At 41.3% G+C, this 17,399-nt stretch overlaps 1 protein-coding gene across 1 annotated transcript in view; it reads right to left on the bottom strand.

Annotated features, from left to right (window-relative positions):
• The window catches only part of LOC102451934 (septin-2), an 82,910-nt gene that overhangs the window by 10,322 nt on the left and 55,189 nt on the right, over window positions 1-17,399 (bottom strand). The window contains exon 12 of the mRNA XM_075898295.1: window positions 14,416-14,509. Coding sequence (XP_075754410.1) covers window positions 14,441-14,509 — 69 coding nt within the window. The 3' untranslated portion in view covers window positions 14,416-14,440. The remainder of the gene's footprint in view (window positions 1-14,415; window positions 14,510-17,399) is intronic.

The raw sequence follows: 17,399 nt of genomic DNA, 5'->3' as shown, positions 1-17,399 counted from the left end.
TAACTGAATCCTTTACTTTAAAAAAAATAAAACAAACATTTCATTAGGCAGATAACATTTAGGATTGTAATGTATTATGCTTTTCCATTTCCACCCCTATTATTTACCCATAACACTGAAAAATAAGGTATGACCAGAATGGACTTTTAAAGAGTGAGGGATCCTATAGTTGTTCAGGATGTGCAGGGATACAGGATGTGCAGGGAATGAATGACAGAATGCCCTTTGCTGCCACAGAATTCCCCACTGAAGTGAGACCTGAAGAAGCACTGAATTCCTGGGAACTCAGCATACAGCAAGAGTAGATTAAAAACCAAATATAGTTCAACAGAATCTTAGGAAAGACATGACTCTTGCAAAGAGTAAAAAGTGACTCTTTGCATTCAGTGAAGAATAATTTTTCAATACAGTTCTTTGAAAACCACCACCTTTACGAGGTATTGCATTACTCCTATGGAAAAACTGACAGTAGCTAAGAGATTCAGCCAAAGTAATTAAGGGTAATGTCTACTTAGTAAAAAATGACCCACAGCTAGTTCATGTCAACCAACTGGGGCTCACAGGGTTTGGTCTGTGGGGTTGTTTCATTGCTGTGTAGACTTCTGGGCTCAAGCTGAACCAGACTTTATGACTTTGGAAATACCAGAATTCTACACAGTATTGAAACATCCCCACAGCCCAGACCAGCTGAAGGTTTCTCTTTGCTGGGTACATATACCATAAGAGAGACTGGAAGATCCAGGATTAGAATATATACATAAGTAGTGCTTCAATTATGTTTGATTTTGTTCACAACATTCAAGGAACAATCCACCAATACAGAACACACTGAATTGATACCTGGTTATGGGGCAATATCCCTATTTTGGCTGAACAGAGCACTATTTCAAGAGTTATAGAACTTTACAGTCAGACTGCCTTTTCATGCAAGAAGATTGTATAATGGTAAACATTTGCCTTAACAGTCTTGCCAGTAAGCATAGTGGAGAAAAGCACAGAAGTTAAATGATTTGCCTAATGTCAGAGGGAGACAATGACAGTAAGTCCCCTCCTCCAATCCCGCTCATCACTTGATCATATTGTTTCATCTGAAAATCATAAACTAGTGAAAGCATACCAACCTCCATGCCCTGGCTGAAATTTTTAAGATCACTGAGGAGACAGACCTTCCTATGTAAGTTAGCTGCAAGGCCTCGCCGTTGTCTACAGTGCCGCTAAGAGAAATGTAAACCACTGGTTAAGATTTCAGTGTTTTGGAGTGACAGTTTTAAACTTACTTATTAGCGGAGAACAGAAGCTGTAAGCTACAGCCTACCTTCTGAAAAAAGAAATGACAACACATTCAACAGAATCTGTGTACTGACAGGCTGACTTGACACTCAGAAGTTAGGAAAGCCAAAGAAATCTGAGAACAGTGAAGCCCATTTATCGTAGCTAGAAAAACATCCACAAGCTATGCCAGGTGGTTGTTTAAAAAACTAAAAATTTGCCTAAGCTTTAAATTCCCTAAGCTTCACATTTCAGCTGCCAAACATTACAGCATGATACATTCTTCCTCAGATGACATTTCTCATCACATCAATTTGGTATTTGATAATACTACTTCACAAGGCTGGTTGCTATGGCAGTACAGAGCATTAAAAAACAATGCATCATGTTCATCCATTATGAACTAGCTACTTATTTCCTTTCTTTCATACTATGCTTGTTAGGAATATCAATGGCATAAACACAAAATATGCAATTCACTATGTGTTCCTGGAAATGGCTAGCTATGCTAAAAGAACTTTTCAACATGTTTTCAACAGATGGCATAGGAACAAGATGTCAGTCTTACAGAATAGATCCATCTAGATTTCCAGATTTTATTTTACAGTGTCTTTGTACCAACAGAATCTTAATGCTATCCAAGACAATGGAGTAAAAGATAATGACAATCCAGAATCAGCAGGAATGAGAAAGCAGGTACAGAGAGTTAAGTTCTCCACTTTGAGGGTGGGGGGGAGAATTCCACCACCTACTGCAATAATTTCAGCTAAAAAGTCTCATCACCTTGTACCAGTTATTCATCTAAGACAGGCAGACTGGAAGAAACTTTAGAAATACATACATTGTGCCTACTGGCCTGCCTAAGAAAGGGAATTCCGGCTTAGTTTCTGGTATTCTAAATCCCTTGTTTAAATCCTTAAAACACTAGAATAAGACAGATTTTGTACTTAAAGTGACAGCATATTTTTCAAGGAAAATTATTTTGTCTAAAAATATTTTATGTACTACACATACAAACATCAGCTGTTAACAAAAACTGAGAAAATACTTTTCCAGTTTATATACTGTGTGTATTTGACTGTGCTTTAGGAGGGCAACTGTTTTGTTCAGTTATCTGCACTGGACTCATCCATTAGCCTGACACTACCTCTTAGACTTAGTTGAGAGAGCAGGAAGGTGCTCACACACATATACTTCCCCGGGATCTGCAAGAAAGCATTTACAATAGCTGTAATAGCAAACTTGAAAGAGAAAAGGCAGCAGGCAGGTATGCGTACAAAGCAATCTATGCACATTTGGATACATTTGGTGGGGTTGCTCTCGCTAAGACCCTTATAATCATCATCTGAGGAGCAAAAAAAAAAAACCAGTCCGCACAAATTTGCATCAGATAATGAAATTTACACATAGGCTATATCAATACTGCTCTGTTCTGCGCAATAAATATGCAACTGAGGTGAAGCATGGAATATCACCATGCCTCCTTTGCATAATTAATGAGCGGCCGCTTTTTGTGTAAGAGGCTTTTGTGCAAGAGCTGTTCTTCCTGAAAAAAATGCAGACGAACAGCTCTTGCAAAGAGGGGGTTTTGCGCAAAAAGGAGCCATCTACACAGCTTTTTTTTGTGCAAAGCCTCTTGTGCAAAAAAATCTGCTCATTAATTGTGCAAATGAGGCATGGCAATATTCCACACTTTGCCTCATTTGCATATTTATTGTACAAAACAGCACAGCATGGATGTGGCCATATTGATTATCACTGCCTTCAAGACCATCTTCTTCTTCTCTTGCTGATCATATCTCCATCACCAATCACCTGCTTTCCAGTCTTTTCACAGATTTCCACTCTTCCACATCAAGTTCACTCTACCCATCATCTTTCAAAGATGTACACAGTTCATTCCTTCTTGTATATAATCTCCACCTATTCTGTGTTCCCCTCACTCCATGCTACCTCTTATATTTTTAAAAGTCTTCTCCTTACTGTTTATTAAGTGCCCTGCCCAACTCTGCAATAAAACTTATCACCCATGGATTCCAGAAGTTTTGACAGCTACAAAGACCTGGTGCACACATGGTAATTCTGTGTAGTTATCATGTTTCATCTTGTACAGAGTTGTGCTTTTTGGACTATAAGGCCTTTAGCGCTTGGGATGTAAAATACCATTTAAATAGTATGTTTAACTGGTTAACTGTCCCAGTGTGCTCTGGCATTATGGGCAGGAGGCTGCTCCATTCAGATGAGTGCCAGTTAACCTGGTAAGCATGTCAGCAAAGCAATGTTTATCAGGTAACCAGTTAACCCTTTATATCCCTATTTAGAGCAGGAACATGTTGTCATGTATATCTTCAGTACAAGTTCAACCTCTCAAATCCAGGACACCCTGGTCTGGCAACATCATCCAAAAAAGCCTGGCACCCAGCCAGTGGCTGCTAGGGATCCCAGGCCAGACTAGCAGCAGACAAGCTGGCAGTCACCAGGGAAACCCCACCCCAGATTCCCAGACAGCTGGCAGCAGTGTTGCTGGAGGATTCTCAGCCAGCTGACAGTAGTGTGGCTGATAAAGGCTGCAGAGCCCAGCTGGGGGATCCCTGGCTGGGCCAGCAGCAGCGTGGCCAGTGGCGGTCAGGAAGTTCTGACCCTGGGTTGCCCTGGCCAGGCCAGCAGCAGTAAGGCCGGTGGCTGCCCTGACAACAGCAGGGCCAGCAGCAACTGGGGATCTCTGGCTACACCAGTAGCAGGCTGAGAGACCAGCGGCAGGGAACCTTCCCTAGTCCAGCAAAATCCCCCATTTGGGTCCGGTCAAGTCCTGAGGGTGTCAGACCAGGGAGGTCCAATATGTACTAAAGAAATACATACCCACAGAATTAAATAAGCTTCTTCCCTTAACATGAATCCAAGAGCCAATGGGTGAATATTTCACATCTTCGAATGTTATTGTCATTTGACTCCTTTCTTAATGCTCCTCCAATCTACATAAGTATGCCATCTCTCTCCTCATAGTTCTGAGCACCGCTTGCAACCTCTTATTAACAGAGAAGATAAAACTGTTAATGGAATACAGAGTGGAATTAAATTATGCTACATTTACCACAAGGGTGAGGAACCTCAGGCTTGGGGTTTGGATGCGGCCCTTGGCTTGCCTGGATCTGGCCTCCGAGACTCAAGACCCTCTCTGCCCAGCACTGGGGAACCTATGCTGGTGCTCCAACCCCGCTGCTGCCCCTCTGGGGGCTGGAGCACACAAATTCTACTAGACTGGCCCCCCTAGGCTCTGGTGTGAGGGGAATGTGGAGAGTGTCTTTCTCCTTCTCAGTCAGAGACCACAGTGGGTCCTCCCTCCTCCTCCCCCCACACTTCTCACTTGTGTGAAGCCCCAAACTGATTTTTCTGTGGGTCAGAGGCCCCCAACCCATAGAAGGTTCCCCTCCCCTGATCTATCCAGAAAAAAAATAAATACTAAACAAAATACGCTTAAGTAGTTAAAAAAAAATTCACTGGACAATGATTTAGCCAAAAATTATACATTTCCCAGCTTTGATGAGGATAATCTACATAACGAGCAATCTAACTATTTTTAATACTTGCCAAGGTCAATCAACTCATTCCTTAAGATTTTATTTGCATTGTTTAATTGAGTGCAGGAAAAAGAAAGCTGCTGCAAGACTCAGATGACTGCCACGTCTCAGAATACGTTTTGTAAAATATGTGGTCTAAAAAGAGAATTTGATTCTGCAGTTGTGCACATTCTTTAAATGACCCTGTCTTTATAGCAACTTATTAGCTCAATAAAACCAGAGAAAAAAAGGCTAAGTTCAGACTGCAAGGTCTTTCTATATATAATACAAGAAGCGCTGTTCAATCAGTAAGAAGCCTTAGACTTAGTTGCATCATTCTGTGGCTCCATCTTTGTTTCCAATTATTCTCTATCAATTCTGAATATGCTCCATTTCACTTACAGGTTCACTGAGATGTTCTGGGGGTCATTGGTGCAAGTCCTCCTGAGAAGTAAATGAATGTCCAACCTCCGAGTAGAGGGGACAGGCCTTAGCTTCCACTGCCCTCCCCAAAGTGATGCAGCATCCCAAGTCAGTGATCCGGTTTGGTCAGATATAGAGCTATGAGAATTTACACTAGCTGAGGATCTGTTTCAAATGAAAGGATAGTCTCCACATCTTGAAGGGAAAAACTGGGGAATCCTCAAAATTATCTTCAGGACATGTATGACCGATTGTCTGGTTTTGACAAGTCCTCTATCTAGACAGATACGACAGAAATGGTGAGACCTATACATAACACACACTTCATAGCATCTCAGACAAATCATTTCTCAAAATGGGACCAATTCCAGTATTTGTGGCCTACAAGTGGTTTTCAAATAGTTTAGGCTAGACCTAGTCTATTTATACAGATATTTCTTTAGAACTTGTCCTTTCCTATAAACTAATCTATTTTGCATGTTTTGCTGGGATGACATTCATGGAAGGAAATAGAACCGTCTAATTCTCGTAAGAACATAAGAATGGCCAAACTGGGTCAGACCAAAGGTCCATCCAGCCCAGCACCCTGTCTGCTGACAGTGGACAATGCCAGGTGTCCCAGAGGGAGTGAATCCAACAGGCAATGATCAAGCGATCTCTCCCCTGCCATCCATCTCCACGCTCTGACAAACAGAGGCTAGGAACACCATTCCTTACCCATACTGGCTAATAACCATTTATGGACTTAACTTCCATGAATTTATCTAGTTATCTTTTAACCCCTGTTATAGTTCTAGCCTTCACAACCTCCTCAGGCAAGGAGTTCCACAGATTGACTATGTGCTGTGTGAAGAAGAACTTCTTTTGATTTAAACTTGCTGCTCATTAGTTTCATTTGGTGGCCCCTAGTTCTTATATTATGGGAACAAGTAAATAACTTTTCCTTATGCATTTTCTCCACACCACTCATGATTTTATAGACCTCTATCATATCCCCCCTTAGTCTCCTCTTCTCCAAGCTGAAAAGTCCCAGTCTCCTTAATCTCACCTCATATGGGACCCGTTCCAAACTCCTAATCATTTTCGTTGCCCTTTTCTGAACCTTTCCTAATGCCAGTATATCTTTTTGGGGATGAGGAGACCACATCTGTACACAGTATTCAAGATGTGGATGTACCATGGATTTATATAAGGGCAATAAGATATTCTCCGTCTTATTCTCTATCCCTTTTTAATGATTCCTAACATCCTGTTTTCTTTTTTGACTGCCACTGAACACTGTGCGGACATCTTCAGACAACGATCCATGATGACTCCAAGATCTCTTTCCTGATTAGTTGTAGCTAAATTAGCCCCCATCATATTATATGTATAGTTGGGGTTATTTTTTCCAATGTGCATTACTTTACACTTATCCACATTAAATTTCATTTGCCATTTTGTTGCCCAGTCACTTCGTTTGGTGAGATCTTTTTGAAGTTCTTCACAGTCTGCTTTGGTCTTAACTACCTTGAGCAGTTTAGTACTGTCTGCAAACTTTGCCACCGCACTGTTTACCCCTTTCTCCAGATCATTTATGAATAAGTTGAATAAGATTGGTCCTAGAACTGACCCTTGCGGAACACCACTAGTTACCCCTCTCCATTCTGAAAAGTTACCATTTATTCCTATCCTTTGTTTCCTGTCTTTTAACCAGTTCTCAGTCCATGAAAGGCTCTTCCCTCTTATCTCATGACAACTTAATTTACGTAAGAGCCTTTGGTGAAGGACCTTGTCAAAGGCTTTCTGGAAATCTAAGTACACTATATCGACTGGATACCCCATGTCCACATGTTCGTTGACCCCTTCAAAGAACTCTAATCAATTAGTAAGATATGATTTCCCTTTACAGAAACCATGTTGACTTTTGCCCAACAAATTATGTTCTTCTATGTGTCTGACAATTTTATTCTTTACTATTCAACTAATTTGCCCGGTACTGAAATTAGACTTACCGGTCTGTAATTGCCGGGATTGCCTCTAGAGCCCTTCCTAAATATTGGCGTTACACTAGCTATATTCCAGTCATTGGGTACAGAAGCGGATTTAAAGGATAGGTTACAAACCAGAGTTAATAGTTCCACAAATTCACATTTGAGTTCTTTCAGAATTCTTGGGTGAATGCCATCTGGTCCCGGTGACTTGTTACTGTTAAGTTTATCAATTAATTTCAAAACCTCCTCTAATGACACTTCAATCTGTGACAAGTCCTCAGATTTGTTACCTACAAAGGACGGGTCAGGTTTGGGAATCTCCCTAACATCCTCAGCTATGAAGACTGAAGCAAAGAATTCATTTAGTTTCTCCGCAATGACTTTATCGTGTTTAAGTGCTCCTTTTGTATCTCAATCGTCATGGGGTCCCACTGGTTGTTCAGCAAGCTTCCTGCTTCTGAAGTATTTAAAAAATATTTTACACTTAATTTGGCAGTGTTTATGCTCCTTTCTATTTACCTCACTAGGATCTGACTTCTACTTTTTAAAAGATGTCTTTTTCTCTTTCACTGCTTCTTTTACATGGTTTTTAAGCCACGGTGGCTCTTTTTTAGTTCTTCTACTATGTTTTTTAATTTGGGGTATACATTTAAGTTGGGCTTCTATTATGGTGTCTTTGAAAAGTGTCCATGCAGCTTGCAGGGATTTTACTTTAGTCACTCTACCTTTTAATTTCTGTTTAACTAACCTCCTCATTTTTGCATAGTTCCCCTTTTTGAAATTAAATGCCCAGTGTTGGGCTGCTGAAGTGTTCTTACCACCACAGGAATGTTAAATGTTATTATATTATGGTCACTATTTCCAAGCAGTCCTGTTAAAGTTACCTCTTGGACCAGATCCTGCGTGCCACTCAGGACTAAATCGAGACTTGCCTCTCCCTTTGTGGGTTCCTGTACCAAGCTCCTGTAGCTGCTCCAAGAAGCAGTTGTTTAAGGTATCAAGAAATTGTGTGTCTGCAACTTGTCCTGAGGTGACATGTACCCAGTCAATATGGGGATAGTTGAAATCCCCCACTATTATTGAGTTCTTTATTTTGATAGCCTCTCTAATCTCTGTTAGCATTTCATAGTCACTATTGCTGTCCTGGTCAGGTGGTCGATAATAGACCCCTACTGTTATATTCTTATTAGAGCAGAAAATTATTATCATAGCAATTCTATGGAACATGTTGATTCATTTAAGATTTTTACTTCATTTGATTTTAAATTTTCTTTCACATATAATGCCACTCCCCCACCCGCATAACCTGTTCTGTCCTTCCAATATATTTTGTACCCAGGAATGATTGTGTCCAATTGATTGTCCTGACTCCACCAGGTTTCTGTGATGCCTATTATATCAGTATCCTCCTTTAACACAAGGCACTCTAGTTCACCCCTCTCATGTTTTTATTCTGAATCAAAATGAAAATGATGTGATGAGAGTTCCCAGCTTTAGTCCTTTGGTCTTTAACTTGGTCAGAAAATTAGTAAGTTCTATAGGTAGTTTCTATTTCAGTTAGGGATGTAAAATACAGTTTAATTGGTTAACCTATTAAACATATTGTTTAACTGGTTAACCAATTAAAGGGAGGGGCTGGAACAGCCTCTGTTCAGGGTGGAGCAGCCCACTGCCCATAATAGGGGATCTGTTCCAGCCCCCACTGGTTACCAGTTAAACATTTCCATCCCTAATTTTAATGAGTAATGCAAAGCACCCACAAGACAACTGCGTATGCAGACACACGCCAGCATTAAGGATGTTAAATTTAGGTTATTTTAGTAATTGAGTAGTCAATAGAAATGTATCAACTACCTGATAGGGGAAGGCAGCCCCGCTCAGTCTGGATCAAACCCCGCTGTGGCTCTGCAATTTAAAAGGGAGTAGGAGCTAGACAGCTACGCCCCACCCACTTCTGTGTTTTAAAATGCAGAGCTGCAGCAGTGTTTGGTCCTTGACCCAGCATGAGCAGGAACTGAACTGGGCTGCCTGCCCAGCCGTTACTATCCCCTGTCCACAGGGGTCCCAGTGGGAAGTTGGGACCCCCCCCCCCACAAACCAGGGCTGCTATCCACAAAGCAGCCCCTGGTCCACAGGAGGTCCCAATTTCCCACTGGGACTCCACACGACTGGGGGTTGCTGCTGAAGCAGCCTCCTCTGCCTCTCCACTGCTGCCTCCAATAGAGGGAGTAGAGCCAGTGCTTGGGGAGGGAGGGAGGGAAGGAGGGAGGAAATCGGCTTTTAAGCTGGCTCCCCCCAGGACCACCTCCTGCTTCCCTCCCCCGCCTCGGGGTGAGAGGGAGAGAAATGCAAGTAGTCGATTAGACTAATCAACTAATCTCTTACATCGCTAATCAGCACGTTCAGACCTTTGTTTGCCCACGTAGCCATGGTTACAAACATGATCTAGACTAAACCCTGCTCCAATTTTTAAAAATATATTATGACAAAGGTGAATATGGGATTTCTGAAGCAGAGAGAACTCAGTCCCATTATTAAACAACCAGGGCTCAGAGTACTGCATTTTTCCAGCTCTCAACTACTGAATTTCATAATTCGGCCAATATCTGAGCACTGTGATCAAAGTAAAATGTTTAAGTATTCTTGTGTGCACAGTGTTCAGGAGTATTTTACAGGTAACAATTCGGAAAAAGATTTGCTAGATTTCAAGTGTCATTTTATGCAGTGATATTTTACAGGGGACTGTGTAAATGTGGCATTTGAAATTACGAACAAGACTTGGGTTTGTTTGCAAAAAAGAGAATGGGGTATTTTTAAAACATCCTATGAAAACAGCAGTCTCAAAAAATCAAAGGGTTTGGACATATCAAAATAGAGCTATCATTAATTTCTCAAAACCTCAAGGCATTTCTGATTCAAACTACTGTACATTTAAAAAAAAACACACCCTGAGTGTTACCAGCTACTGTCTATGTAACCAGAAGACTAATAGTGAGTCATTGCTACTGTGTACACAGTATGGTCAGACACAAGACATTTCCCTTTTAGTCTTTCAATTCTGGGGCTATGTATTTTAACATAGTCTGTTCTCTATTGTCAGGTTTTTCTATTTGTGGGGAATATGGAATTGCAGCATAGGGTGAAAAAGACCAGAGTTTGTTTTCACACACACACACACACACACACACACACACACACACACACACACACACACACACACACACACACACACACACACACACACACACACACACACACACACACACACACACACACACACACACACACACACACACACCAGTAGAACTTTGTCTTTTTTAACAGTGACCCAGTGCACATGTTTACTCCTTTAGGAGGCTTAATTTTTAAAATTCTAGGGATTTTTTAATGTAAACAGGAAATGTGAAGATTCAAATAAAGGCAACAAAAATCTCCTTACTTTAGCCCTGGAATGTTGGCAACTGTCACAAGGGATAATATAATCCATTTTATTCAGGCTTGACATTCCAGCAGCCCAGCAAATGAAAACTGGAGCATTTGATACTTCAGTTCAATAACAGGAACAAAATTCTTCATATGTTCCTTTTTTATTCATGTATTTAAGGAAATAAGAAATATGCTTATTGCAGCCTGAAGCAAATATGAGGATTTACTCTTAACACTGATTCCCCAGGAGCACTTGTATGTTTTAATGCTGGCCCCAGGAATTAATACACCATATGTAGATTTTGACATCAAGAAATCAGGAATGCAATAAACAAGTGTGATTTGTCCACTATTTTTTCCTTTAACACTTTGCAAAAACTGTCAGTTTATTAAGCAGGCTGCTTATATAGGATGATTGCTACTCTCGCTCATCTATATAAGCAAGTTACCAGTTATTAGCTTTAATGGTTACAGAAAGCATTAAAGTTTCAGCCAATAACATTCTTGAAAGGTAACATGCGCTCATACTGATAAGTGTCTGCCATCCTGACTTACATCAAAGTCTTACATTATAATACTTGAGAGCAAGGTAGGTGAGTAGTATCTTTATCGGATCAGCTTCTGGGCCATCCAAAAAATATTACTTCACCTAGCTTGTGTAGCTTATATCTTGACACCAAAATGGCTACAAGATTGCAAACAATTATAATATTTGAGACACACAAGCAGGAGGAAAACACCATAGAAAACTACAGCCATCTGAATGGAAGGCAAACTGAAGCCAAATCAGCTCTCCCTGCTCAAGATAGATGTAACACACCAGAACAAAGCAGGGATCTGGAAACAACCTGTGGCCCTCTGAGGTTTTATCTGATTGTAGAGAACAGGAGTCAAACACAAGGGCTATATCTACATGGCCCCCTCTTGTGCAAAAACATAGGCAAATGAGGCGAAGCATAGAATATCACTATGCCTCATTTGCATATTTAATTAGGCTCCCTTTTTGCGCAAAAAGCCTCTTGTGCAAAAACGAACCATCTACATGGCTCCTTTGTGTACAAAAACGCCTCTTGTGCAAAAATGAAGCCTAATTAATTACGCAAACGAGGCACGGTGATATTTCATGCTTTTGCCTCATTTGCATATTTTTTTGCACAAGAGGAGGCAATGAAGACAAAGCCTAGATCAGTGGTCTCCAACCTTTTTACACCCAAGATCACTTTTTAAATCTCAGAACAAGCCAAGATCCTTCCCCCAATACCCCACCTTTTCCTTGAAGCCCCGCCCCCTCTATTCTCCTACTCCTCCGTCACTTGCTTTTTTCCCCCCCAATTCTTCTGCAGGAAGAGGTTTTTCCAACATTTGGCCTGTCAAGACTAGACCAAATGTCAGAAAAACCCCTTCTTTTGGAAGCCCCCTTATTCTTTGTGGAAAGAGGAATATAAGAGTTACTGAATATAGAGGTTACCGAAAGAACATGTTTGCTCTTCCACAGAAAAAACAGAAGAACAAACGCATCCCTGGATATCTCTGGAATCCTGAAAAACTCCTGCAGTCGCCGTACCCTCACTGGGTTGAGACAGGATATACAGGCTCTGGGGTTGGAATGAGGGATTTGAGTGTGGGAAGGGGTGAGGTGTGCAAGCTCTGGGAGGAAATCTGGATGCAGGAAGAGGTAGAGAAGGGGATGCTGGCTCGGGGAAGAGGCTCCAGGCTGGGCAGTGTTGGGGTCAGATGGAGAGTTGGGGTACTAAGAAAGCCACAGCCTTGTGGATGTGTCGGTGCAGAAATTTGGGTTGTAGTATGTGAGGGGCTCAGGGCAGGGGGTTCCAGTGTATGACAGGCTCAGATCTACGGTCCAGGGGGGTGCAAGAATGTTATGATGCTGAGGCCAGATGGGGACTTTCCCTCAAATGGGGTTTGTTGGCCAGGCTTCATTTTTAAATAAAATACTATGTCAAACACAAAAATTTTCTGCATTGTCTTTATTTCTGAGAAGGGCAGGGAACCTGTTTTGAGTCAGGGGTCACTGATCCGCTGAAAAGTCAGTTGGGGCCCCACAAGTTAGATGCAAAAAAGAAAAACCTCCTCCAAACCCCCCCCTCCCCCCAAGCCTCACTAATGTGGCCCCAAATGTGTGGTGGGAGCAGGGGACATGGTACTGGAGAAGGGTGCTAGTGGGTACTGGGGCAGGGTGCCAGTGGGGGCAGGATTCTGTGGCAGGGGACAGGGTGCCAGTGAGGGCAGAGAGTCCCCTGCACCCGCCTCCTTCCAAGACTCCCCCAACCCCCCTCCCCCGGCAGAGGAGGGAGGCCCTGTCGCACGCCTCCTCCGGGTCTGGTGCACGCCTCCCACAGAGCAGGGAAGCCCCCATCGCGCACCCCCTCCGGCCTGACTCCCCACTCCTGCAGAGCAGGGAAGCCCGCGCACGCACCCCCTCTGGGGCCAACACCTACCCTTCCCTCCACGGAGGAAGAAATCCTGTCGCGCACCTCCTCTGGGGCCGGCGTGAGCTTCCCACAGAGAAGGGAAGCCCCTGTCGCATGCCCCTTCCCGGCCTGATTCCCCACTCCTGCAGAGAAGGGAAGTCCTAGTTCGTGCCTCTGGGGATGCCCCCAGTAAGTTCCCAGCACGCCAGAGACCTGGGGCAAGGAAGCAGCCAACGCGTTTCCGGAACTTCCGGAAGTGACACGCAGCCACAGGACTTCCGTCCATCCTGCGGGAAGCTGCCACTACCTCCATTGCCGTTGTAATGATAGGTAGTGGGGCTTCCTGGGGGTGGGGGAAAATGGGGGGCCTGGAATGCCTCGCGGTCGACTGGTTGAGGCCTCATGATCGACCAGTCCATCGCGATCGACGGGTTGGTGACTATGGGCCTAGAAGTTACTGCTATAGAATGAGGAAAAGCTTTTCTATAGGCTATTATGAATACCAGCAGGCACTGCAATAAAAAGATGTAAAAAGGTGAAGGAATGAGGTCAACCAAGAAGCAAATCTAATTCACATACCTGCCTTCTAGAACAAGCAGCAATTTCTCAGAGATAAAATGAGATACTGGGTAGGTTGTGTATTCTCTGCTGTAATTGCTAAATGGTATACAGAAGCCACCCATCAAACTGAAAGATGAATCTCATATTGATACTCATACTTTTCTTCATTTGCTGACACTGAAAAGATTATTTAATTTTATTTTTGATTGGAAGGAAGTCAGCACAATATATATGCAGACTGCTGAAAGGACCATTGGCTTTTCAGAGGCCATACTATGAGAATCAGAAAACACCATCTGAGAAGAGAGAAGCCCCAGAAAAATTTGTCTAAGTGGATTCTACTAAATGACTTACTCTGTCCAGAGGACCAATATAACAGACATCACTCACTCTTCATAGTGAAACATGAAAAAAGGGGCTCTATATAATTTAGTTACTTATAGGTAATAAACCAGAACAAGAAGTTAAATGATCTAGACAAACAATAGTAGCCGGACAACCAGCAAATCAGTTATCTCAGCACTAACTGTCTGTTCTGCATCTTCTTCAGTTTGGTAACTAAAGCTTCCTTGGTTATTTATTTGTTTCTAACACCACTCATGATGTGCCAGCAACTATACAAAAAAGCTCCTTCTAAAGGCAAATTCAAAGCCCAGTTTACCAAAACCGTTTAGAAAGTTACCAAAAATTTCACTTTCTTGCAGATCAATCAATCAAGCATGGTATAGGATATGAATGAAAAAGATAATAGATACATACAACAACAACAAAAAGTACCTTGAGTGGCCAAATGTTCAGCATCTCATTCATCCCCAGGCTTCATCCTCATCTGAGCTTGCATTTGAGCAATCATTTCCTGCATGCGACGCAGCTGTGAAGAAAGAAAACACCATCTTTTAAACACAGACTTTGGATAGCTCAGACTCATTCTCTCCCTGAATCCAATGGGGATATAAAATCCAGATATACAGGAAGTTGTGAATACTTTTCTTCCTTGGCACAGAAAGGGAGCCAGTTTCTATCCCACCCTATATTTAAAATTTAGTGTTTAATCATATGGTCCATTTCGTACTGATGTGTCCTTGTCATAGATCCTTTTGGTACAGAGTGTTGTCAGGCTTTCAGCAGACACACAGTTCAAGTCAGTAAGGTACACAAGAATCTTCACCATGAGTGTATGGAAGCCAAAATCGTTCAGAAGCACATTCATAAGACTTGCAAATTAGTGAAGACATTACAGAAGAGAGGAAAACACCTTCCTCCTCCTTTCCTTTTTGTGCATAGAGGACCATTTCTTGTAAACCATCTTTGTTTATTACAACTCAAATACTTAATCCAAAATGCCAGAAAGTCAATGGTGATTTTGAAATTGCTGTTTTGTTTGATTAACTGTATAATGCCCCTCAAATTTTGGAACGGACTGTTTCAAGAGCAAAATGTTCAATGAAATCCACAGAACAGAAAAAAAAACTAGGCATATTAGCCACCATTGTTTTAATTTTGAGTGTTCAAGGTTTCTTTAGGAATAACCATAGCTAGTTTTAAGTGTTTTAATCTTTTTCAAGATAGTGACATGTATAATGCTATCCCACAAAAAAACAAGTTGGCAATTATGTAAGATCATTTCCTTTTATATCATATTTTTCTTTTGAACATGAAATTCAATAAAAGATTAGAGAACAGAAAAGTATGTGCCTGATTTTCACATATGTGCACACAATTACAACTATACTCACAGATCTACTATATGAACTCACAAATAGCCAGTTGCATATTTCCATATGCAGTCATGAAAACTGCACATACAAGGGGAGTACACAATCTTATACACATGTTGTGCTCTTACAATTTAAAAAAAATCAGACCTACAATTTTCATTAAGTTGTAAATATATTTTAAATTTGAAGTCACACAATGCTTATAAACCAAACAAATTAGGTTTTAGTTTAGTAATATTATTTGTTGCTATGACAGGCAGAACACCAATTTTCCATTAAATAATGGCAAAAATTATAATTTAAGAACACTAGTCTGACAATAAGGGTTTAAATTTATATTGTGAGAAAGGAAATAAAGTTATATTTAAACCACCAAGGGAAGTCATGCTTTTGTTTTCTTTATTGATTACTTTGTAGGAATGTTATAGTAAGAAAATTAAGGGCTAATGTTAAAAAAATGCATTGTTGTTAATCATATTTTAGTTTAAAATCATGTAATGCAGTCTGGCAAAAATTAAACATTAAAATATGTCTAGCATGAACACAAAATCGAAACATGAACTACTGAAAACAATTATTTTACATGAATGAGTGACTCATACATAAGAAGTCCTATAAATACCCACTTGAGCCTCAGCATTTGGGTCTGAGCAATAACTGATTCTATTTGTCTAGAAAAAGCAGGAAACCAGATCAAAAAAGTGTTACAGTTCCAGAGGCACATATTACTTTATTTTCCTTGATCCTAGTCAGAGTCAGGGGAACAGAGAAAGAAACTGAAGGAATATAGCTCAGGTCACCTGAGAAAAGATGATTCTCATCTGAACTGTATAGAGTAAAAGAAGATTCATGTCAGAGATGAGAAGAAATGTGAAGTCCAGTGAAAGTCTGTAATAGGTGAATATAGCTCACATCTGCCTACATCAACCAGTCAAATATTTAGAGCCGTAATACTTTTTGAGAGATTCTCAATGCAATGGAAGATGAGTCAAGAAAATGCTAAAAATACAGTATTATCCCCAATCTGTTGTGAAGAGTGAGTTTTTTTTTTAAAGTTACTTCCTTGAATAAGCAAATATTTAATTGGCAATATTAATTTTATATCTGGCCAGCTCTATTTGCTCTACGCCATCAACACTAATAAAATGGGCACATGCAAGTTAGCATAAATAGTCCTAATTTTTACTGCTGTCTTTACAGTAGTATCAGCAAGCTTTTTTGGGGGGGGGGAGGAGAGGAGAAAGGTTTATACATAATGGCTATGTCTAGACTGGCCCCAAATTCCGGGAAAGGGATGCAAAGCAGGTAAGTCAGCATAGGGAAATCCGCGGGGGATTTAAATATCCCCCGCGGATTTAAATAAACATGTCCGCCGCTTTTTTCCCGGCTTGGGGAAAAGCCGGAAAAAAAGCATCTAGACTGGCGCGATCCTCCGGAATAAAGGATCTTGAAAGTAGGAATAAGAGATCCTCCGGAAAAGGGCTTTATTCCGGAGGATTGCGCCAGTCTAGACGCTTTTTCTCCGGCTTTTCCCCAAGCCGGAAAAAAAGCGGCGGACATGTTTATTTAAATCCGCGGGGGCTATTTAACTCCCCCGCGGATTTCCCTATGCTGACTTACCTGCTTTGCATCCCTTTTCCAGAATTTGGGGCCAGTCTAGACGTAGCCAATATCTATTATTATGTATCTGACTGCTCTAGAATCTGAATGATTATAACTAAAACCTGAATGAGCCTAATAAATGAGAAAAAAGTAGCTACCATAACAAAATAGAATAAACTCAAAGGAGTTGGTAGAAAAGGGAAAACAAAATTCTCAAAGATTAACTGAGCCAAAACTCAAAACGAAGCATCTGAAGACGAAATTTCTGTATTATTATGTAAGCCTTGCAAAGAACTGTACCATCACAAGAAAGGCAATGAGGGTACGTCTACACTTGCTCCCTATCTCGAGATTGTTAATGAAGCGGGGATTTAAATATTTTTTGAGGAGTAACGTTCGTTCGAACCAAGGGGTTTGTTTCGAACTAACGTGCCCGGAACG

The sequence above is a fragment of the Pelodiscus sinensis genome, chromosome 15 (assembly GCF_049634645.1).
Source record: "Pelodiscus sinensis isolate JC-2024 chromosome 15, ASM4963464v1, whole genome shotgun sequence".
NCBI classification, from domain to species: domain Eukaryota; kingdom Metazoa; phylum Chordata; order Testudines; family Trionychidae; genus Pelodiscus; species Pelodiscus sinensis.
The sequence above is the reverse complement of the archived record's forward strand: the minus strand, read 5'-3'. Positions and strand labels throughout refer to the sequence as shown.